Source organism: Melozone crissalis, unplaced genomic scaffold (assembly GCF_028551555.1).
Source record: "Melozone crissalis strain CALT ecotype California unplaced genomic scaffold, PUWL_Pcris_2 ptg000016l_1, whole genome shotgun sequence".
Taxonomy (NCBI): Eukaryota; Metazoa; Chordata; class Aves; order Passeriformes; family Passerellidae; genus Melozone; species Melozone crissalis.
Window position 1 is genome coordinate 23,925,015 of NW_026535794.1, and position 19,437 is coordinate 23,944,451.

The window sequence follows — 19,437 nt, forward strand, 5'->3', positions numbered from 1 at the left end:
AAAGTAAGATTTTATAGGTAGAGTGTATACGTTTGTGGATTTACTTACGTTCTGATTTTCAAAAAAGTTTCCATTTTTTTCAGAGTAAAAAAAAATATTCTCTTATCTGCTGCCAAGAAAACCCTTCTTTATGAGGAAACAAATGTTGCATTGGTTAAGATCAGTTTAAGTTCAAAATACAAACTCAAATTTTCTGGAAAGGAAGAGTTTGATGTTTTCAAGTGTAACAATTCTGTATTTATTATACTATTTTTTCACACTTTTTGTAGCTTATGCTATAAATCATTGTATTCTAAATCTAGAATAGAATTACTCACATGAGTGGAAAAGAGATTTATTTGTATTAGAGATTCTTAGCAACACAAAAGTTATCAGCCTGTTGTAACTGCAATTGCAGTTAGTGCTAGTCATTTCTTTCTGGTTAAGTAAAATTCCTGTGCTAAGTATCAAGCACATGGCACTGCTTTCTTTATACAGCCCTAAATTCCATGTCAGTCAAATTTTTGCATAGGATGCTTGGCTAGATAGAGAAAGCTTAGCACAGCTGCTTTTAAGCCTGTTTGCCAGCACTTTTGAAATCATCTAATAGGATCTTTAAAAAAAAAAAAAACAAACACAACTGGATACTTCCATGCTAAATAATCTATTGTAATGGAAAACAGCATTGTAGTTCATTAAACTACCTTAAATACAGCATATCTGCATTTTAAGATGTGACCATTTTCAAGATTAACAAGATATCTTTGTTCTTTTATCTTTTTTTGTTTCCCTCTGGGAACTTTTGGTACTTATATTTTTATTGTTGGTGGTCATCTATGAGATTTCTTCAGTACTAGGAGATGCTGTGAAGCATAAACTAATGCAGACTTCTCTTTTTCAGGTTATTGTGTCAATGAGTGTAGCATTTGCCAAACAGACCGAATTGTCAGGAATTGCTAGGCAGAAGGAAGAAGAAGCACCAGGGCAGATTGTACATCCTGAGAGAATGCATTTTGGGATTAAGAACAGTGAGGAAGAGGTTGACAGCCTTCTCAGGAAATCAGCTGGAAAAGGCAGTAGGAACAAAGAAGGATTAAAATCACTTTGCAAGGAACTCAGTGAAGAGTCTGGAGAGATCAATTCACTTGGAGAACAGCTTCATTTTAATAGCAGCCCTGATTGCATATTAGGACAGTCAACACATAAGCCAGTGATTTCTGAAGAACTTCTTTCCCATAGCAGAGGTCTTACAGCAGAAGAAACACCAGTAAGTGTTAAAAAAAACAGCAAAGAAAAAATGAAGATAAAAATTCCATTTAAATATTTCCTTTTCCCTTTCAAAGAGTTGACAGCTTCAGACCAGAATTATTTACTCTTCTTTCCTGTGTGCTATGCCTGAGGAAGGGAATATGATGCCAGCTATATTTCAGACAATTAATTGTTTTAAGACTTTTTGTAAACTAGGTTATATTTTAGTGTTTATACAAAGAACAGACTAAAAATAGTGCTTAAACAGTTTGAGCCTCTTGTGATAAAGGATATCAGCTGAACACAAAAATTATTGAAGTGGTGTAAAGCATATATTTAGCATTTCACAAACATGGGGTAGGGCCAAGCTAAAATAAATATGATAAAAAGGAGTTGTAATAAGCATGAAAGCTAATACTGTTGAGAGTTATTGGAAAAAAAAATCTTTTTAAATGGAGAATAATTCTAAGCCTAGACTGTCCAAGAAGCAGGCAACACGATAATGCTTTCATTCCAGCTACTTTCATGTATGAAATAATTTTATGAAATTTAACTATATGCTAGGAACAGTTGTTGAGAATGAGGTGCTAAAGTAGTTGCACTGTTTCAGCACTCAGGTGGGGTGGTGACCACGGACAGAGACACAGCCACGAGCAGCCAGCTGCTGCTGTACGAGGAGCGCCTGGAGGACATGCGGCAGGAGCTGGTGCGGCAGTACCAGGAGCACCAGCAGGCCACCGAGTTACTGAGGCAGGGCCACATGCAGCAGATGGAGCGCCAGAGGGAAAATCAGGATCAACTCCTCGCTGAACTGGAGAGTCTTAAGGTGCAATTGGCTGAGGTAATACAGAATTCAACCAGTGAGTTAACAAAGGAACACCACCGGGCAGATTCATATTTATGCATTTATATCTATTTAGAGGGAAAGAGGCATGCTCATATTTGTCATGTGCGTGCATAGACACTCATGCACACACACACCCCTTTTTTTGTGTGTGTGTACATACAAACCCATATATGCATATATTTATAGAGGACATATTTCTGTAGTCAAAGCTCAGGCTGTGATTTAGACTTCTGTAAACATGGAGCAAACCTGCAGTGCTGCACAGCAGCCAGAAGAGAGTGATTGTGGATGCACTGCCAGATACATGGCCCTGTGCGGGATGCAGGCTAGCAGCCATTTACATCCATGAAGCCACCAAGCATGACTAGAAATACTATAAAACTCTTCATTTTTCATCATTCTGATTTGAACAGTATCAGTGGCTTCCTGCAACAATGTGTTTTGGCAATTTGGGGTTTTTCCCCCCGGTTCTGGGAGATAAGTCCTTACCAGCTTTTAGAATGAAACAATATCTGTAGGATTTGGTGGGAAACATCAACGTTTCTTTGCCTTTTCAAACTTAACTTGCTGTCACTCCATATCTATTCAAAGCCTGGAGTAGGTGTGCTAATGAAACTCATTAGTTTATCTTAATAATTCAAAAATAATGTCATTTATAGACAGTCTTTCAAGGATTCCTTCTCCTGAAAGACAAAGTAAAAAGAATCCAGAACAATATATCTTGCTCTCATTTAATTTCAACAGTGTAACATTACCAAAATGCACATGAAGCTAGTAATCAGTGAATTCTAGAATTCTTTGCTATCACTGTGGAGTGGAGCTTCAGACCTTTCCAAACCTGTTTCTGCTCAGATTAAGTGTGGGCTCATGGAGTTCTGGAATCTAGAAAGCCAATGACTTGTACCTCAGGAGTCCTTTCCAGCAACATCAGCTGTCTCTCCTAGCTGCTTTGAAGGTGTCCTAGAATAATTTATTCTGATAATCTTTCCTTTTGATATATGCATACTTTCTCCTTTTACCTTTTTTTTTTTTCTGTTTTTAACTGCATCTTTGTCAGGGTTGCAAATTTCTGTAACTGATAAAAATCACTACGTAGAACTTAGGCTGCTGGGGTTTTTTTTGTTTTTAATGCCAAGTATGTGTGTACATAAGAACTACATACAAATGTATGCATTGTGTTTAAGCCATGAACACTTCTAGCTCTTCTAAAAGAGAATGTGTGTAGGGTTTTTATAAAAATAAGTTATTATCTTTTTGTGCAAAACATGTTATAGCATGTAATATTCAGAAATTCCCTCCAGTTTCTTTGTGACCATTGTATTTCTTAAAGAGCATAAAAATGGTATGAAAATCTTAAGGAAGGTTTGGGTATTTTTTATCTGTATTCCATTCTAGAGAGCTTTTAGTGGTTTTGTAATGATTTAACGGGACAGACTGAAATTTCATTGTTCAGTGTCCGTAAAGAATTAGATGAGACAGGACTCACTTGACTCAGAAGCTTAAACAACTGTGTGAGCCTCTACAACACTTCTTTCTTAGCGTGTCTCAATGGAGAATGACAGCCTGGTTGCAGAGAGAGAGAGAATGCTTTTGGAAGAATTGGAGTCATTAAAACAACATTCTGGAGCCGGAAAAGAGAGGCTGTTTTGTGAGTTACAGAACAACAGCACACAGACAGAGGTAAATATGGACTTTGACTTTCTGGGCAACCCTGGCATGTAAAACCAGTAAAAGATTCCTCTTCGCTGATACTCCTTCTGTGTATTATATTTTCCTAAAAGAGGTTGGGTATTGCTGCAACAGAGCAGGTGTAAGATTCAAGAGGTGCTAGTGGTAAACATAGATTTTTGACTTCAGGCAAGCAGAAGCTGGTTGAACAGCTTGAAGGTGGGGATTATTACTACAGCTATTTCCTTAAGTAAACTTACTTTTCCATATTGCTATAGCAACGCAAACAGAAAGTACAACAGCTGCTTAATCAGCGTAACAAAGTTCTTTCTAATTGGCCCTGCCTTGGATTTCCTGGTTTGTTTTGTTAATATTTTTTTCCACGTAATAAGAGCATTACTTTATTTGTAATTTGGTGCAGAAGTATTAAAAAGGAAATGACGACTTATTTAGGTTTTCAATTTCATATCCTGCCATATATAAGAAGAATATGTTGATTCTGACATGACAGGATTCCTGTCCTTTTTGTTTTCTCTCCCTCTGCCAAAACTTACTCAGAATGAAAATGAAAACCCAAACGATGCAAGAGAGCAGCTCTTTGAGCATGAAGATGGTGAAAGGAACCCTGATGAAACACCTTCAGCTCTTCTTTCTAAAGAAAGGTGCCTAGAATTCTTAAGAAAATATTCTTCTTAAATTTTGATAATCATGTTTTTGCTGTTAGATTAATAATATTTATAAGCTTTATTCTGACTGATGATAATATGCACATTTTGTTCTAGAAAACTATATTTGTAAGTTTATGTACTTAAGGTTAAATAGTATCATATTTTTTATAAAGCCTAAGAATGTAATGTTACAGAGGATGAGACAAATTGTAGCCTATTTTACTATATATTTTGCATTACACACTTTGAATCATAAACATTATTTATACACATATATTTATATACATGTTGTATGTATATATGGGAATTAAGTTTATATTAGTACAATTGTTTTATTTTATGATACCAGTTGACTATTCTGTAAAGTTTTTTATCTGTGTAGAGGGGCAATTTTCTTAACTGTCATTTGAGAAAGGATTAATTTTATAATGAATACCAGGTGAAAGCAGACCTCCGCTTTAAAAGTATGACTAGATAAAATGCCAAGATAAAAGTAGAAATAGTGATAAATACTGAGACTTTTTACATATTTTGTAAAAATAACTGATGTTTAACACAAATGTGTATTTAGTATTTATATGATGTAGGGTTTAGCCTTAAAAAAGAAATCTTAATTTTGTATTTCAGTTGCAAACTTCTTTGGTTGCAAAAGTGTATAAAAGGTAAAACCCACTTGAAAACAAGGGAAAGATCAGAGGATTGATTAGTTTCTGTCCTGCAGGCATGTTTTTCAGAAGGCTAATGAAAAACTCATGAAGATTCTTTTAGAAGTTGTGAAGACAACTGTAGCAATGGAGGAGACAATTGGTCAGCATGTTCTTGGGTTACTGGATCGGTCTGGGAAAGTCCAGGCTTCCAAACAAGCTGGTTGGGACACTGAGACAGAGGAGTCAATAAAACCCTGCATCCGTGTGGGATATGAAAAAGGTACTGATTGTATGGTTTTATATTTCATAAGAAGTACCATTTGCATGTTTTAATGATATATTTAAATACTCTTAGCTTTGATATTTTAAATTAAACTTTTCTTAAGAAAAAAAACCCCACAACCTATTTTTCATTTGAATGGATATGACATCTCTGTTTAAGAGACAACATTTCAGGGGTTGTTTGGGTCATGCTCCACACCAGTTACAACTCACATCTAGGGTCCTGTTGCAAAGCCTGCAACAGAATGGGAAAGTGATTGAGAAGTCAAGAAAAAAAAAGTTTCTGTTGATGGAGGCAAAAAGAATGAGCCACAGCTCCATAGCATATTGCACCACTTACACCCTCCTGTGTATGTGTGGGGAATGGGCACTGGTGCCAAGGGCTGTATCTGCACCAGTGCAATAAAAGTACAGAGGTGTCCTGCTGGTCACTGAGACCAAGCTGGCAGGGGAGAGCTTGTATATGTGTGCTTATGGACTTCATTAGCTTCCTGAAGAAGTGTTTGCATGCAAATCCAGTTCTGGACACAGTTCCAAGAGCTTCTCAGCTGCCAACACTTGCCCATCAGCTGTTTCCAGGAGTGCTTGTTGGCACAAGACTGAAGGAGCATTTTGGTGTTAGTTGCATACCAGTGTCAAAGAACTCTACTGGGCTCTGTTTATTTTCTTGTGCACTAAGATAGTGTCTGTCCATTTCTCTTTTGGGCAAGAGTAGGTAGGTGCTTGATTACACTGTCCTTTAGGTACATTAAGGTTGTGCACATGCATCCTGGATCTTGTGGAGAGCTAATGAGCAACAGATCAGTTCAACCTCAGACACATTATACATTTGGATTTGGCTGGAGTTTTAACTACTAGGAATGAGAAAACAAACTGGAAGTGGAATACTACATTTCTGTATTAAGAAGGTGTCTATCACAGGATAATAATATGACTGGTAAATGCAAGTGAACTTTACCTCTTTCTTTCAAAATGTTATTGATCAAAATTGCATGTTATTGATTCCATCTAGCTTTAAATATAGGTCACATTAAGCCTTAGGGCAAGTTAAGAAAGGTTGCATGAATTTGTAGCCCAGACACATCGTCAGTTGATCACTCAAAAGGTTATCTGCAATGACATGTATAAAGTTGTAGTCTAACAATTTCTGAAGTGTTCAAGTTAACAGCAGTTTTTTTCTTGTACTTCTGTTTCATTTTTTAAAGAAAGTAAATTTTATTTTCTATGCATTTAACTGTATTTAGTTGTGGGAAAAATTATCTTTTCAAACTTCAAGGTTTTGAGGCTTTGCCTTTTTCCTCAAATAGCAGATTGGATAACTAAACTTCTGATCTTATTTTTTGGTACATTCACTTTTGCCTGCTCCTGCTTATCAGTGTGTATACTTGTATGTGTCACTAATTATTGTCATTAACAATTCTTAATGCATTACATGTATGTAGCAAAACACAGTTTAAAAATATATCTTTCTGTCATTTTTACTTATTTGGCTTTCATAATTCTACTGTCTACACACACAACATGCCCTGTGATTGGAATGATTTGCTAATTTCTTGTGAAGTCTTCTGATGAAAGAGAAGTCTCTTCAGGTAGAAAAAAAGCTCAATTCCATTCTGTTAGTGGCAGAATGTGTTTGCTATTAGTGTATTTTGAAGAGGTATGTAAGGTTTCACTCTCCTGTAAGAAAGCAGGTGTCTGTTCTTGTAGTGCCCCTCCTTGGTACAGAGCAGCATTTGAGCTGCCCACCTACCAGTTGTTTATTCCAGTATCCTTTTTGCATGTTTCCTTACATTCAGAAATAACAATGAAGGAAGGAGTAACCAAAGTAAAAAGTGAAAATTAAAGAGCTGAGCTTACAGCAGCTATAATGGCTGAATGTATGGTTTGTAATGTATCTCTGGGGCTGTATTGACAGTTCTGCTTTTTTGCTCTCAGAAGGATACTGGAGCATCCTTTCTGCCACTGGGGTCATGCAGCCATAGTAATAGTTGTACTGTTTCATCAGCTAAAGTATTTGGTCTTTCTTCAAATGGAATAAGATGATCAATTCTGTTGGTGTTTTCAGACACGGGATTCTCATTATTCATATTCTATACTAAGACTTAAATGGCTTGAGAGGACAAATTTGAAAATTTTTCCCCATTATTTTATGGAAGTTAGAAATATGTAGACACTGTTGGGTTATTTTTAAACTGTTATGATATTGTATTTTCTAGTACCCAGCCAAACAGATCTCCCTTAATTAGTTAGGAAATCTGTAGGAATAAATTTATACCAAAAAAAAATCTAATGTAATAATAAAGTAGTAAAATAATATGTTTCTTGAAGGGAATGCTCTCTGACCTACTGAACATAATTTATATGTATTGACAAGCAAAATTCAACTTGTTTTTGCTGAGTTTCAGCATTTTTAAAAGCTGAATCGTTAAGATCATGTGCTTTTAACCACACCTGATTTATAGAGTGCATTTATAGAGGGACATTGACTAGGTTATCTGCAAGCACAGGATTTCATTTCTAGAAGAGTGAGTAAAGTTCAAATTTCAGTCATAAAAGGTATCATTGGAATGACATTTGTTCTCAGTACTCTGGTGAGTTTGCTTGGGTAGAGGGACTGCACTAATGCAGGTTGCTCTGCAGAAGCCTGCGAGGTTATGGCATTCCTTGACTATTAAACCCTTGTTCATTCTGAGCTTCTGAGCTCCTTGTTTCTGAGCAGTGTACCAGGAAAAAAGGTAGTAAATAGCTAAACGCTGTGCTGCCACAAGACTGATTTATTGTTTTCAGTTTGTAACCCCTAAGCTTAATTCCTGAGTAGAATCCCAGGAGTAAACTGAGACACTGGCTCTACATGATGCAAAATATGTATTGCTTCATAAATGTCAGTTGGCAGCCCATAAACAACTTCTGTATCTGAAACTTCTGAGCAAGCACTCTATAATTGAGCACTTTTCTTAAGATTTAGTGGGCCATGACATCTGATGTGCTGAACTGCATGCTCCATGGCAGAGGAAACAAAATAAACCTTTGTTTCTTTGGTTGATTTTTTTTTCATTACCAGGAGAGAGTTTACACGGAGAGATGATAGTTTTACTTGAGTCAGTTATATTATATTTGTTGTTTTGTATTGACTGGAAAAAAAAATTACAGGACAGAGGAATTTGATTTAATTCTGTTAAGGTGGGAGACTGAAGAGCCATATAAGGATTAACAAAATGGGGATTAGACATTAAGCTGCCAGGGGTGCTTAATGAGACTGGACAGTGTTTCTGTTTCTTATTTCCACTACTGAAAATTGTGTGGAAAGATGCTGTACGGAGCTGCTGTGTACTAAGATCATTTTGAGGGGAAAAAGATACAAAGACTTTTACTGTGCACTTAGGGAGACACTTAATGTGAATTTGTGGTCTTAAGTTCCACTTTGTAGAAATCATAATATGGTTGTCTACTTTTATCAATTAGGTTGCCAACACCGTTATATAAACATAATTATTACAAGGTTTTTGTGCATTTGATACTTGTTGGAGTTTTTTGATATCTTTGAGACTACTAAAGTTTCCATGTGCCAAATTATACATTTGGTGATAGCTCACTTTTTCTTTCCTCATTTTTTATAGTTATGTTTCAGGCAAATTATGATGTTTTGTTTTGAGATATTTCATATAACAAAATGATGTTTTAATGTCGATTTATTTTGTATTTATCAAGAAGAAATGGAAACGAATTACAAAAGAATTGTCATAAACAAAACAGGAGTCTTAAGTCTTGTTATAAGTTTGTGGAGGCCCATTGGTACTGTTCTGGTCATTGTCAAGAAGAAATAGTAATATTAGTGACATTATTAATGTAAAAGACATATTCTGAACCTGGCTTTACATTTACATTCTGAGCTGCCATCAGTGTTTTTACCTTTTTCTTCAGAAGTTTCCAGACAGACAGTTCAGATGAATTTGCAACCAACTGCACATTTCTGCACATTTCTGGTTGCACATTTCATTTTGTATAATCTTTATTTTTGTATTTTACACACAATCGTCATTGCACAATTCAGATGTACCTCACAAGCAAATCATTTACTGAAATGGAAGGGTGACAGGACATGAATTATGGGTTACACCTGAGAAGGAAAACAGGAACATGGCCAAGATTATTTGTACTCCATCAGGAAAGAATTAGATTGTGCAATAACTAATATGTCATTGTTTTATCTTGTTTATAGCTGTGCTACTGTACTGTGAGCTTTTTTTTGTGAGATCTCTGAAGCTAAGCAGGGTCTTACCTGGTCAGTTCTTAAGATGGGTGGCCTCCAAAGAGCATCAGGTGCTGCAGTAAGTGTGTTGGTGGCTCAGTAGGGAGTATATTTCCCTTCAACTCAGTCTTTAACCAGTACTTTGGCACAGCATTTAGAAATATTTATGCTGCTCGAAATCCATCTCAAGTGAAGGTCCTTTCTACTCTGAGGATATTAAAGCTTCTGCATCACTGTTGATATATTTTGAAACACCCAAACGGAGCCCAAATTTGGGTGGCAAGATATCAAAATGCTATCAAATATAAAAAATGAAATTGTTAATTTTGCAGCCTTCCTTATACTGCAGGGGGTTGGAATATTAGGGTGTTGTGGGAAAGCCTTTATGGTCTATGAACCCATTGCAAATATTTAATGTGCTGGCAGAAAATGACTGCCAGCCACTGCTAGGGTGATTCCACTGCAGGAGTTTGACTGCCATTCCAAAGTGCAGTACTCAAAAGTGCTTTGAAATCCTGTGTAGATGAAAGGTGCCATGTGAATGTATCTTCAGTTCATCTGGTTATTCATTCTGTTCATGCATATAATGTGCTTCTGTTTTTTCCCTTTGGAGTGTGAAAACAGTTTGTAACATATCCCTCATACCTAAAAGGAGATATGAAACAGTAATAATACAACTAGAAAAAAAAATACTAAATGCATCTGCATTTGAAAAACCTTAGCAATTTTAAGAGAAAAGAAAACCAAGAGAAACCTTCCTCAATTAAAATCACCACAGATTAGTTTGTTGTGTATGGGTTTTATATATGGCTGCAGATATTATTGTCAGAATACCTGCAGGTAGGAATGTATATTGAGTACACCAGGTGGTTAATCATGTTGCAGCTTGTTACAAAAAAGCTAAAAACAAACCTCAAACTAGAATCTGATGTGCTTGATAGGTTCAAACAACATCAACAAGAGTGCTCATATTATTATATGCCTGCCAGTGTTATTTGCCTATCTGGTTAGGAGGTAAAAACAGCAAGGCCTAACTACATTTTTAAAGGCAATTTGTGAGATTGACCTGTTGTAATTTCAATTCAATTTCTGTAGCTAAACAAACTGTTCTAGTTCAGCAGTCACAATTCGTGGAGTAACCAGGAACTTGAATTTAAAGATAACCCAGTATTGAAACTTCATTGCTGAACAGGCACTGAGTATTCTTAATTCATTTAGTTATAATGCTTTTCCTGAAAAATTAGATATTTTTGAGAAAATCCTAAGCAAAAACATCTAATTGTTAAAAAATGCACCATATCAAAATATTTACTTTAAATATATTCCAGAGGTATGCTTCATTTAAATAAATTGTCGTTTAAAAAACTCTCCACAGTAGCATTTATTTTTGACATTTCAGATCTGTCAGTCTAAGGGCATAACACTTCTTTATTTTTAAAAAGCTATCAACAATAGTTTCAACTGTCATGATATACCTACTGTATTGTTCTTTCATACCAAAAGTGTGATTTTAAAACATCTCAAGACTTTGCTTTCACTTGCATTGCTTAAATACAGCCTTGAATTCTAAATATGGCAAATTTGCTGTTTTCTAGAGGACTTGCTGTCAGCCTAATACCATAGGCAAACCTTGTGTGTCTGGCTTTTCAGTCAGAATGGATAATGTCCTTAAATGGCATCAGATCTCAAGAATATTGAGAATCAGGCAGGTGCCAGCTGGCCCAGCAGCAGGAGCAGTTGCAGTCCTGCTGCACTGTACTTGATTTGTTCAGCTACCCATTTTAGTGAATTTTCAGTTCACTAATAGCCATGCTGAATATTGTGGTTCTGTATTCTAGTCTGTTTGTCCTGAGGAGCTGTCTGAATTGCATGCATGCCTTTCCTTTTACTCACTTGAGTTTGATTCACTGACTTGAACAGTTTTGTGTTAATGCATAGTAACATAATTGGTTGTTGGCGAAACAAGGACTGACAGTCTGGTGTTGGTTTTGTTTGGAGTTTTTTATCTGATTTGTATTTTAAAGACAATCTTGCAAGTATTATTGCAAGTTATTCTAAGTAGTAAGGGTTACTGATTTGAACAAAGGTTCAAAGATGAGCGTCAGAGCCCCTCAAGCATACTGAAAGTATGTCTAAAGTATTGTCTGTTAATATCTCCTTTTCTCTCACACTTCTGCTTCTTTTAATTAACACATTGTTTATCTTGTTTATGTGAATTTTAGTATGCAGTATTTCCCTTTCTGTTTTTGTGACTAAGATGAATATTTTAATCATTTTTGGATTTGTCTTCCTTATTGTAACTGAGTTGCACAGCTTTTCATGTTTGCAGTTGCTAAGAGTCTGTGTGAAAAGGTAACTGTTTTTTTTTCCTCAGAGTCCTGCTCCTTATATCATGGTAGTAGTATGGGAGATGACGATATTAACATGTGGTCAGGAGCAGCAGGTGAAGGACTGCTGAGCCAACATCTTGCAGAAAGTGGGATGGAAATAGATCCCGAAAATGAAGAGCTCATTCTGAATATTAGTTCTCGACTGCAGGCGGCTGTTGAAAAGCTTCTGGAAGCTATCAATGAAACTTCAAATCAGGTGGGGTGATTTAATAGAGATGCACTTTAAATTCTATGTCTCAGTTGGGCTTTTTTCTTTATTTTTCTCGTGATTGTGTTTTCATAAGCCTAAAACCCACAGGTTCATTTTGACAGCTGTAAAAATGCTTCAAGTGCCTCCACCCAAATAAAGACTGCTCCAGTATGACTTTACTGATGAATTTACTTTCCTACTAGAAATCTGCTTTGGTCTGCAGAGGAAGCCTGAATTTGGGACATTCTTGCCAATCTAGGGCAATCTTTCATTGCTCATATGGATCATCTGCATTCTGCTACAGCTGAGAGATGAGACAGGAGGTGTCAGAGCACATAGAGCTTGTGAAGAGGGAGGATTGAGGGCAACTATGTCTAGTTCTCTTGACAAACATCTTAGTCAATTGACTGGCCAAAAAGATAGAGCTCTCCTGCTGTCTCTTCCAACTGTGATTTAAACATGGCCAGTTAAGCACATATCCACCTTGCTATCAGAAAAGGAGTCTGCACTCCAGCATTTATGTGAGGTATGTGATTCAGGAATAGTATCCAGAAAAAAGGCAGTTTGCTATCGGAGTACTTTCTCTGGTGGGATGCTAGTTGCTGTCTGGAGTACTTCCTTGTTAACTGAAATAGGAACTAGATACCTAGGTCAGTTCAAATCACACTGCTTTTATCATGTGCTCTACTTTTAGATTCTGTACATTGCAATTTGAAGGTGTCAAATTATTTTCCTTCATATCTTTGTAGCTGAGACTTTGCCAATACCAGCAACAGTTATGGCTCAAACACATACAGACACATTTTCTTCATTAATACCTATTATACAAAGATGGATTTATCCCTGATGATCACATACGTTTGGCTTTTTTTTTTTTAAGTTATAAAAAAGCCTTCTGTTTACACATTTTCTCACAGGATAAATATTAACACTTCTCTGGCTGTTCTGTAGAGGGTCTTCTCAAATTTGTCTGCTTTGCAATGTCTGCTTACTGGATTATATACAGTTCTTGTATATACCATTTATATAAAGGTGACTTGAAAATTATTTTTAAATATTCAGAACTGAATCCTTTATTTTTTTCCAGTCTGCAATATTTTATAATCTAAAACTTGTTATGAGCAGAAAAGATTTTAACCTTTCCTCTAGTCAGTTGTGTTTTGCATACAGACATGTACCCATTTCTTCAAGTAAACTTTAAAGAGTCAGAGAAAACCTGGCAAAATCTTCAAAGTAACCATATGAGACCTGTCTGAACACAGGTTTCAGACCTGAGGTGCAGTTTGAAACTTGAGGCAAAGCATATAGTGGGTGTATTAATTCAAATTCCACCTGCTGGTGTTATGTATAGGTGAATAAACTGGGCCACTCCCCTGAACTCCTTCAGTTGAGATATTAGCAGGAAGCCTTTTAACTAGCAGAGCTTGAGAAAGTTCTTCCTGTTGAATTAACTCCAGCAGCAAGGATGGCTGCAAATCATGACATAGCTGTATTTTTCTTTCATTTGCCGTAGTGGAGTTGGAAAATTTTTAGTTTCAGTTTTGCTAGCTTGCTTGTCTGCTGCAGCGTTCCTGTGCAGGTAGAAGAAGATTCTGCTTCCTTGCCTTGGGAATTACTTGCCAGTTGCTATTGGAAGATTTCTGTTGCTTTTTGATGTGAAACTTCTCCAAGAAGGACTTTTTTAGGAGAGATCATATGAAGTTTTCCTGTACCTCTTTGTTTGGGATTAATCCACTCCTGAATTACTCAGCTTGAAAAGTGATCTGAGGCTTCCTACTGATTCTGAGTAGGTTTGTCACCAACTGTGCTAGGATGTGTCTTCAGACTGTTAAACCTATGTGTTCTGTTACAAATTCCTGTCAGAAATTCCTAAAGCCAGCCTAGCTCAGAAGAAAGCAAAAGCAGTATTTTTTGGAATGGATTCTTACCGCACCTACTGGGCATCTAATCTGTTTAGTGGTTTGTGGACTGAAGGCCAAGAAGAAGATATATATGAGGTTGAATCTCGTGTGCCTTTGCCATTTCCTTTTCCTTTCACTGAACACTTGGATGAGAATAATTCTGTAGTTGTAAATACTTCAATTTTTCACTTCAGCCACAAAAAAAATGGGCACATTTTGAAAGTTGTCTCTAAAATCTCATTGCCTACACCTCCCTATTCAGTAAGTATACAAGTTTTTAAAAGAAATTAAGCTTAAATAGAAGAGAATGCAGTGAAAAATTGTGTGAAAAGAGGCCCTTTTCCTAAGCAGTTTTCACTGGGCACTGAACTGGGCACTTAATTATACAGTTCTCTGGTAATTTCTAGCACAAGAAATTTATTAGACACAGAAATATGTTAAATTCTAGATATTTGAGATCTCATTTTAAAGCACTGCAGTGTTACTTCTATTATATTTCATTTCAAAGTGGGGGAGAGACTGCAGTCAAAGCTGTTCCCTTTAACTTGGGTGCACTGACTGGTAGCAGTAACTAGCACAAGCTGGCAGCTCGCTTTCAGTGATCCTGTGGAGAAATTGTTGATTTTAAACAATCATGTTCGTGTTTGTACTTCTTCTTGGTTTTGCCTGGTGATATTTTTAACACATTTTTAACACAAATTTTATTTGTGCTGTTATTACTGAAAAAAAGCTAGAGAATAGTTTTTGTTTGAGTTTTAACTGAAAAATTTCATGCATTTCAGGAAGCCACTTTTACAGTTGTCTATGTATATAGTAAATCTATCATATATTTCCCTTTTATCCAAGGTGGGTCTTTCATTAAGCACTTGAAAATACATGAATAAAGGAAGGGTGTGCTGTGATTTTTAAAAATATCTCAAATTAGTGCAGATAGTTACAATATTTAGATCTTTCTTTAACTCTTGTCAGAATAAAGAAACATCATGAACATGTTAATGATGCCCATCTGAAAAGGAATGGTGTAGAAAAGAAATTGAGTATTTAAATTCAATGTATTATAAAAGGGAATGTATTGATTATTCAGATTTTCTTTTCAAAGTTTAAGTGGATAATTTTGTGTGCACTGTTTTGTTTAATGTTCCTTAACCCATTTTTTGAGCTTTTAAAGCAAACTCCTCATATTCATGATCTTAGCAGGACTTAGTGAGAAAGCTTTTATATTTTAAGAAATCAAGAGACAGAATAATTTATAGAAACTGTAGATGTAACTATCTTTCAAATTTCTGCCAATAACCAGAACATTAAAAAGTAAAAAAAACCCAAAACACTAAAAAACCAAAGGAACAGAAAATACATTTTGTGTAATCAAAACATTTTGTGTAATCAAAACTTCTAACAATGCTTAATCTTTATGCATTATTTTCCTTCTGTAATTCTAAATTTAATTAATTTTGAAATTATCATTTTGGATATGTCTAAACTGTAAATATGCAATTTCACATGACATGGTTTTCCAGTACTTCAGGATAGTGGCACAGTGAAGCTGTGCTGTGTCCGTGTCAGTACACGTTAAATATTAACCCACCAGACAAGTGGAGAAGAATTAAAAAAGATCATTAATAATTCTGCTAGGTTGACACTGTGGAAGAAGCATTGCTTTACTCCCTTGTTGGGTTGAAATGTGCAATACTGTGAAAATTCACATTTTCCTGGTGTTCTCATCGATCTTCATGTTAAAGAGAAAAAAAGGAGAAGCACATTTCAGTCAATTTATAATAAGGTTTCTGCCAGTTTTATACAATATTCTTTGGCCATTCTAAGTCTGTGGTGAGTGGTAGCTTCCTCATATTTAGTGCAAAACTTGGATAAACAAAGGTGAATCTAGTGTAAACTCATAAATCAGGAATTACCGGAACAAAGACACGGATTTAGCCAGGTGGCTCGTGGAGTTCACTGTACTGACAAAGCCTGTTTGCTTAGACTGTTATAAGTCAGTCTTCATCTTGTACTCTGCAAATGAGTGTTCAATAAAGATTTTATCAAATGTTTAGTGAAGTTATGTGAGGCTTCCCATCACGCTGTAAAGCAACTTTGAATTAAATAGGAGTGATAGAATAGGTTTATCTAATGTCTGAATTTTTTTTCCTGTGATAGCTTGAACATGCTAAAATTACTCAGACAGAACTCATGCGAGAGTCCTTCAAAAAGCAGCAAGAGGCCACAGAATTTATCAGATATCAGGAAGAGCTACAAGAACGTCTCAATGAGGAAACCAAAGCCAGAGAGCAGTTGGCTTTGGAGCTTAGTAAAGCTGAAGGTGAGTAGCTCTTTTTATGAGTTGTTGGACTTGCACCTACTTGCTTATTAATTGGGTAAAGAAATTGCAAATTTGATATATTTCTTTGTAAATTTTAGAATGTTTTCAGCCTTCTGGATAGTTATGGACATGATGACCTCTGGAGGTCCCTACCAACATCAACCACACTGTGATTCTGTTTTCCAATTTTGACTCACTTATTGTCTGAAAATGTACATGACAATATTAAAAATAATAGGTTGTATATGTGTTTAGATCCTCAGAATTAGTATATTTCATCACAACATGTTTGTTTGTGCAGACAAGCTTAAATGTTAACAGCTTAAAATCATAAATAGTTGTGGCTGGAAAGCACCTCTGGAGATCAACTCTTCCCACCCCTTGCTCAAAGCAAGATGAGGTAGAGCAGCTTGCCTAGGACCCTGTTCAGTCAGGTTTTGAATATCCACAGCCTCTCTGAGTGGCTGTTCCAGTGTCCAGCTAACATCAGTGAGAGGAAAGGAAAAAATGCCAAACTTATTTTCATATGTTGAAGTGCGTTTTGCTGTATTTCAGTTTGTGTCTGCTGCCTTTTGACATTGGCACAGGATTTTTATTTTGAATGTGATTATGTGATGGTAATATGTTTCAATTTGCACTGTTTGAAGTGATCTTTTAAAAAGTATATTTGCAACTGCATTAAGGAAGCAATTAAAAATTATAGTGTCTTACAGCAGGGGAAATCTAATAATCTCTTCTGGCATCTGGAAAATATGTTCAAATCTGACGGACACTTAATTTGTTCTCTTGTTTTGATAGCTCAATGTTTTGTAGCCACTCAACATTTCTGTCATTTTATCTGATTAGCATCTGGAAAATATGCAAAAAACACTTGTTCTATAGATAGGGTCTCCATAGTAGTAAGCAGAAAGATATTTTTGGTAGTTTTGAAGCTCAGCAGACTTCTCTGTTTCAAAGTGGGAGCATAGAGTGAAGTTTGGTAGTCAAATGTTACTCCTGGAGAATGCTACCCTGCCAGGCTTCCTCTTCTTTTTACACAGATAATCCATCATGCTTGCACATGCTGTTAATAGCTGGGACACACATAAGCTGAAAAGCAGTGCAGGTTTCTAAGCCATGTGTCTAAAATGTGGTGTGAGGGACAGCTGATGGCCTGTCAGTTCATACAGCATAAATGTTGTGTATCAGCAACAGCAGTACTGGCTGCAGCAATTCAGTAGCTTTAGCAAAACCAGAAAGGATGAAAATTGATTTCAGAGGGAATGGATTAAAATCTGAAATAGGCATTACTATTTTTTTTTTCAAGATTAAATTAAGAGTAAGAAAACATTGTTTAGAACACATCTTAACATGCAAAAATATGAAGAACTCTTCCACAAGATATAAATGACCCAAGAATTTATATTCTGACACAGATGAAGTTACAAAATGTAACTTTTTAATATTGAAGAATTTCAGAATGTAGGCAGCTATATGCTGCTGCTTTCTTTGGAGGATAATATTTTGTCTTGATAGAAATTTTATTCACAAATCTTCAGTAAAATAAAGTAAAAAAGCCTAGTATCTTAGGACAGAATGGCTTTGTTGATTTGGTTCATGAGCAGTTCTAGAATATAAGAGAGAATTAGATGTTAGTGTTAGCCTTTGGTAAATATATTTCACAGTTGTAAGTTAGGTGCATTTGAAATTAATACACTTTTAAATGACTGACAACTTTTTTTGATGTTGATATAACAAAACAAAGATGTCTTAGAACTCTTTATTTGATTTGTGCCCGTTGAACTGAGTTGTGAGCATACTCTGACAAACTACATTCTTTTATTGAGTTCCTTAGGTAGGTATGCAGAGCAATGTCTTAGTTCATTATACATCCGGTGGTACTTTGTCTTCTCTTGAGATTAAATCTGTCCTTTGTGATCATTTCTTTCTTATCACAAAAACTGCTGCAGCTAAGACATTTTCTAACCTCTTGTGTTTTAGTGGTGTCAGATATGACTTATCTGATGTGATGGAAAAGCTAATGCAAATTTGTTCACTGAACTCTGACAATTTTCATTACATCTCAAAAAAAAAAAAAAAACAAAACCAAAAAAACCCTGGCAGAAATAAATACCACAACATGTGATTTTAGCAGACTTCATAATTTTTTGTGGGAGTGTGCCTTCCATTTAACCTGGGAATGCCCTCTCAACTTAAATCTGTTAGATATTCATTGTGAACAGCATAACAGCATCTGATATGGTGGGAATAACCACTGGAGTTTGTATTGTCTCAAAGTTTTGAAATGTTATAAGTGATGTTACTCATTCAGTATTTTCTGTTTCAATATCCAGTCCTATATGCCCAGTCCTGTGTGTTCTCTGTGAATTCAAATATGGAAAGAAAAGATGGGTCTACATGGTTAACAAATGTAAATACTTTTAGTTTTTCTACATTCTCAAGACAGGGTAAAATCCATTTTAATACTGACTCAAGACTGGATTTGTAGTGATTTATACTGAATTTATTTAAATTTCTTATTTCTGCTGTGTTTATTACATACATATTTTACCTTGGCTTTGGAGTTCCTTTGCTCCAGAGGTTTTGTGCTGAGTTAAAATTAAGAGCTCTATTTGGTGTTCTGGTATCTTTCCTGTAATTTGTTCATGATGAAAGGATAGCAAGGATAGGAGTAGAAATTGTTAGGTGTTTGAGCATCTAACAGACATGTGCATTCATGTCAGAATACAATAGTGACTTCAACAAGAGAAAAATTGGTTTTGATTGTCTATTACATCTACCTCCAAACTGATGTTTTACAGGCCTCATTGATGGCTATGCAGATGAGAAAGCATTTCTGGAAAAACAACTCCAGGAAAAACTAGATGTGATTGACCATCTAGAGCAAGAGTTGCTGTGTACAGGTAACAAATTGCAGGAATTAGAGGCTGAACAGCAGCAGGTCCAGGAGGAAAAGGAGTTACTCTCCAGACAGAAGGACGCCATGAGAGCAGAGGCGGGACCAGTAGAGCAGCGTATGTATTCATCACAATCTTTCTATGACATTTGCTT

At 35.9% G+C, this 19,437-nt stretch overlaps 1 protein-coding gene across 5 annotated transcripts in view; it reads left to right on the forward strand.

Moving 5' to 3' along the window:
• The window catches only part of AKAP9 (A-kinase anchoring protein 9), a 106,102-nt gene that overhangs the window by 55,478 nt on the left and 31,187 nt on the right, over nt 1-19,437 (forward strand). For all 5 annotated transcript variants that reach the window (XM_054274228.1, XM_054274224.1, XM_054274225.1 and 2 more), the window contains 8 exons: nt 881-1,246; nt 1,838-2,068; nt 3,614-3,754; nt 4,301-4,404; nt 5,132-5,337; nt 11,963-12,174; nt 16,224-16,386; nt 19,188-19,400. In XM_054274228.1, the coding sequence (XP_054130203.1) occupies nt 881-1,246; nt 1,838-2,068; nt 3,614-3,754; nt 4,301-4,404; nt 5,132-5,337; nt 11,963-12,174; nt 16,224-16,386; nt 19,188-19,400 (1,636 nt within the window). The remainder of the gene's footprint in view (nt 1-880; nt 1,247-1,837; nt 2,069-3,613; nt 3,755-4,300; nt 4,405-5,131; nt 5,338-11,962; nt 12,175-16,223; nt 16,387-19,187; nt 19,401-19,437) is intronic.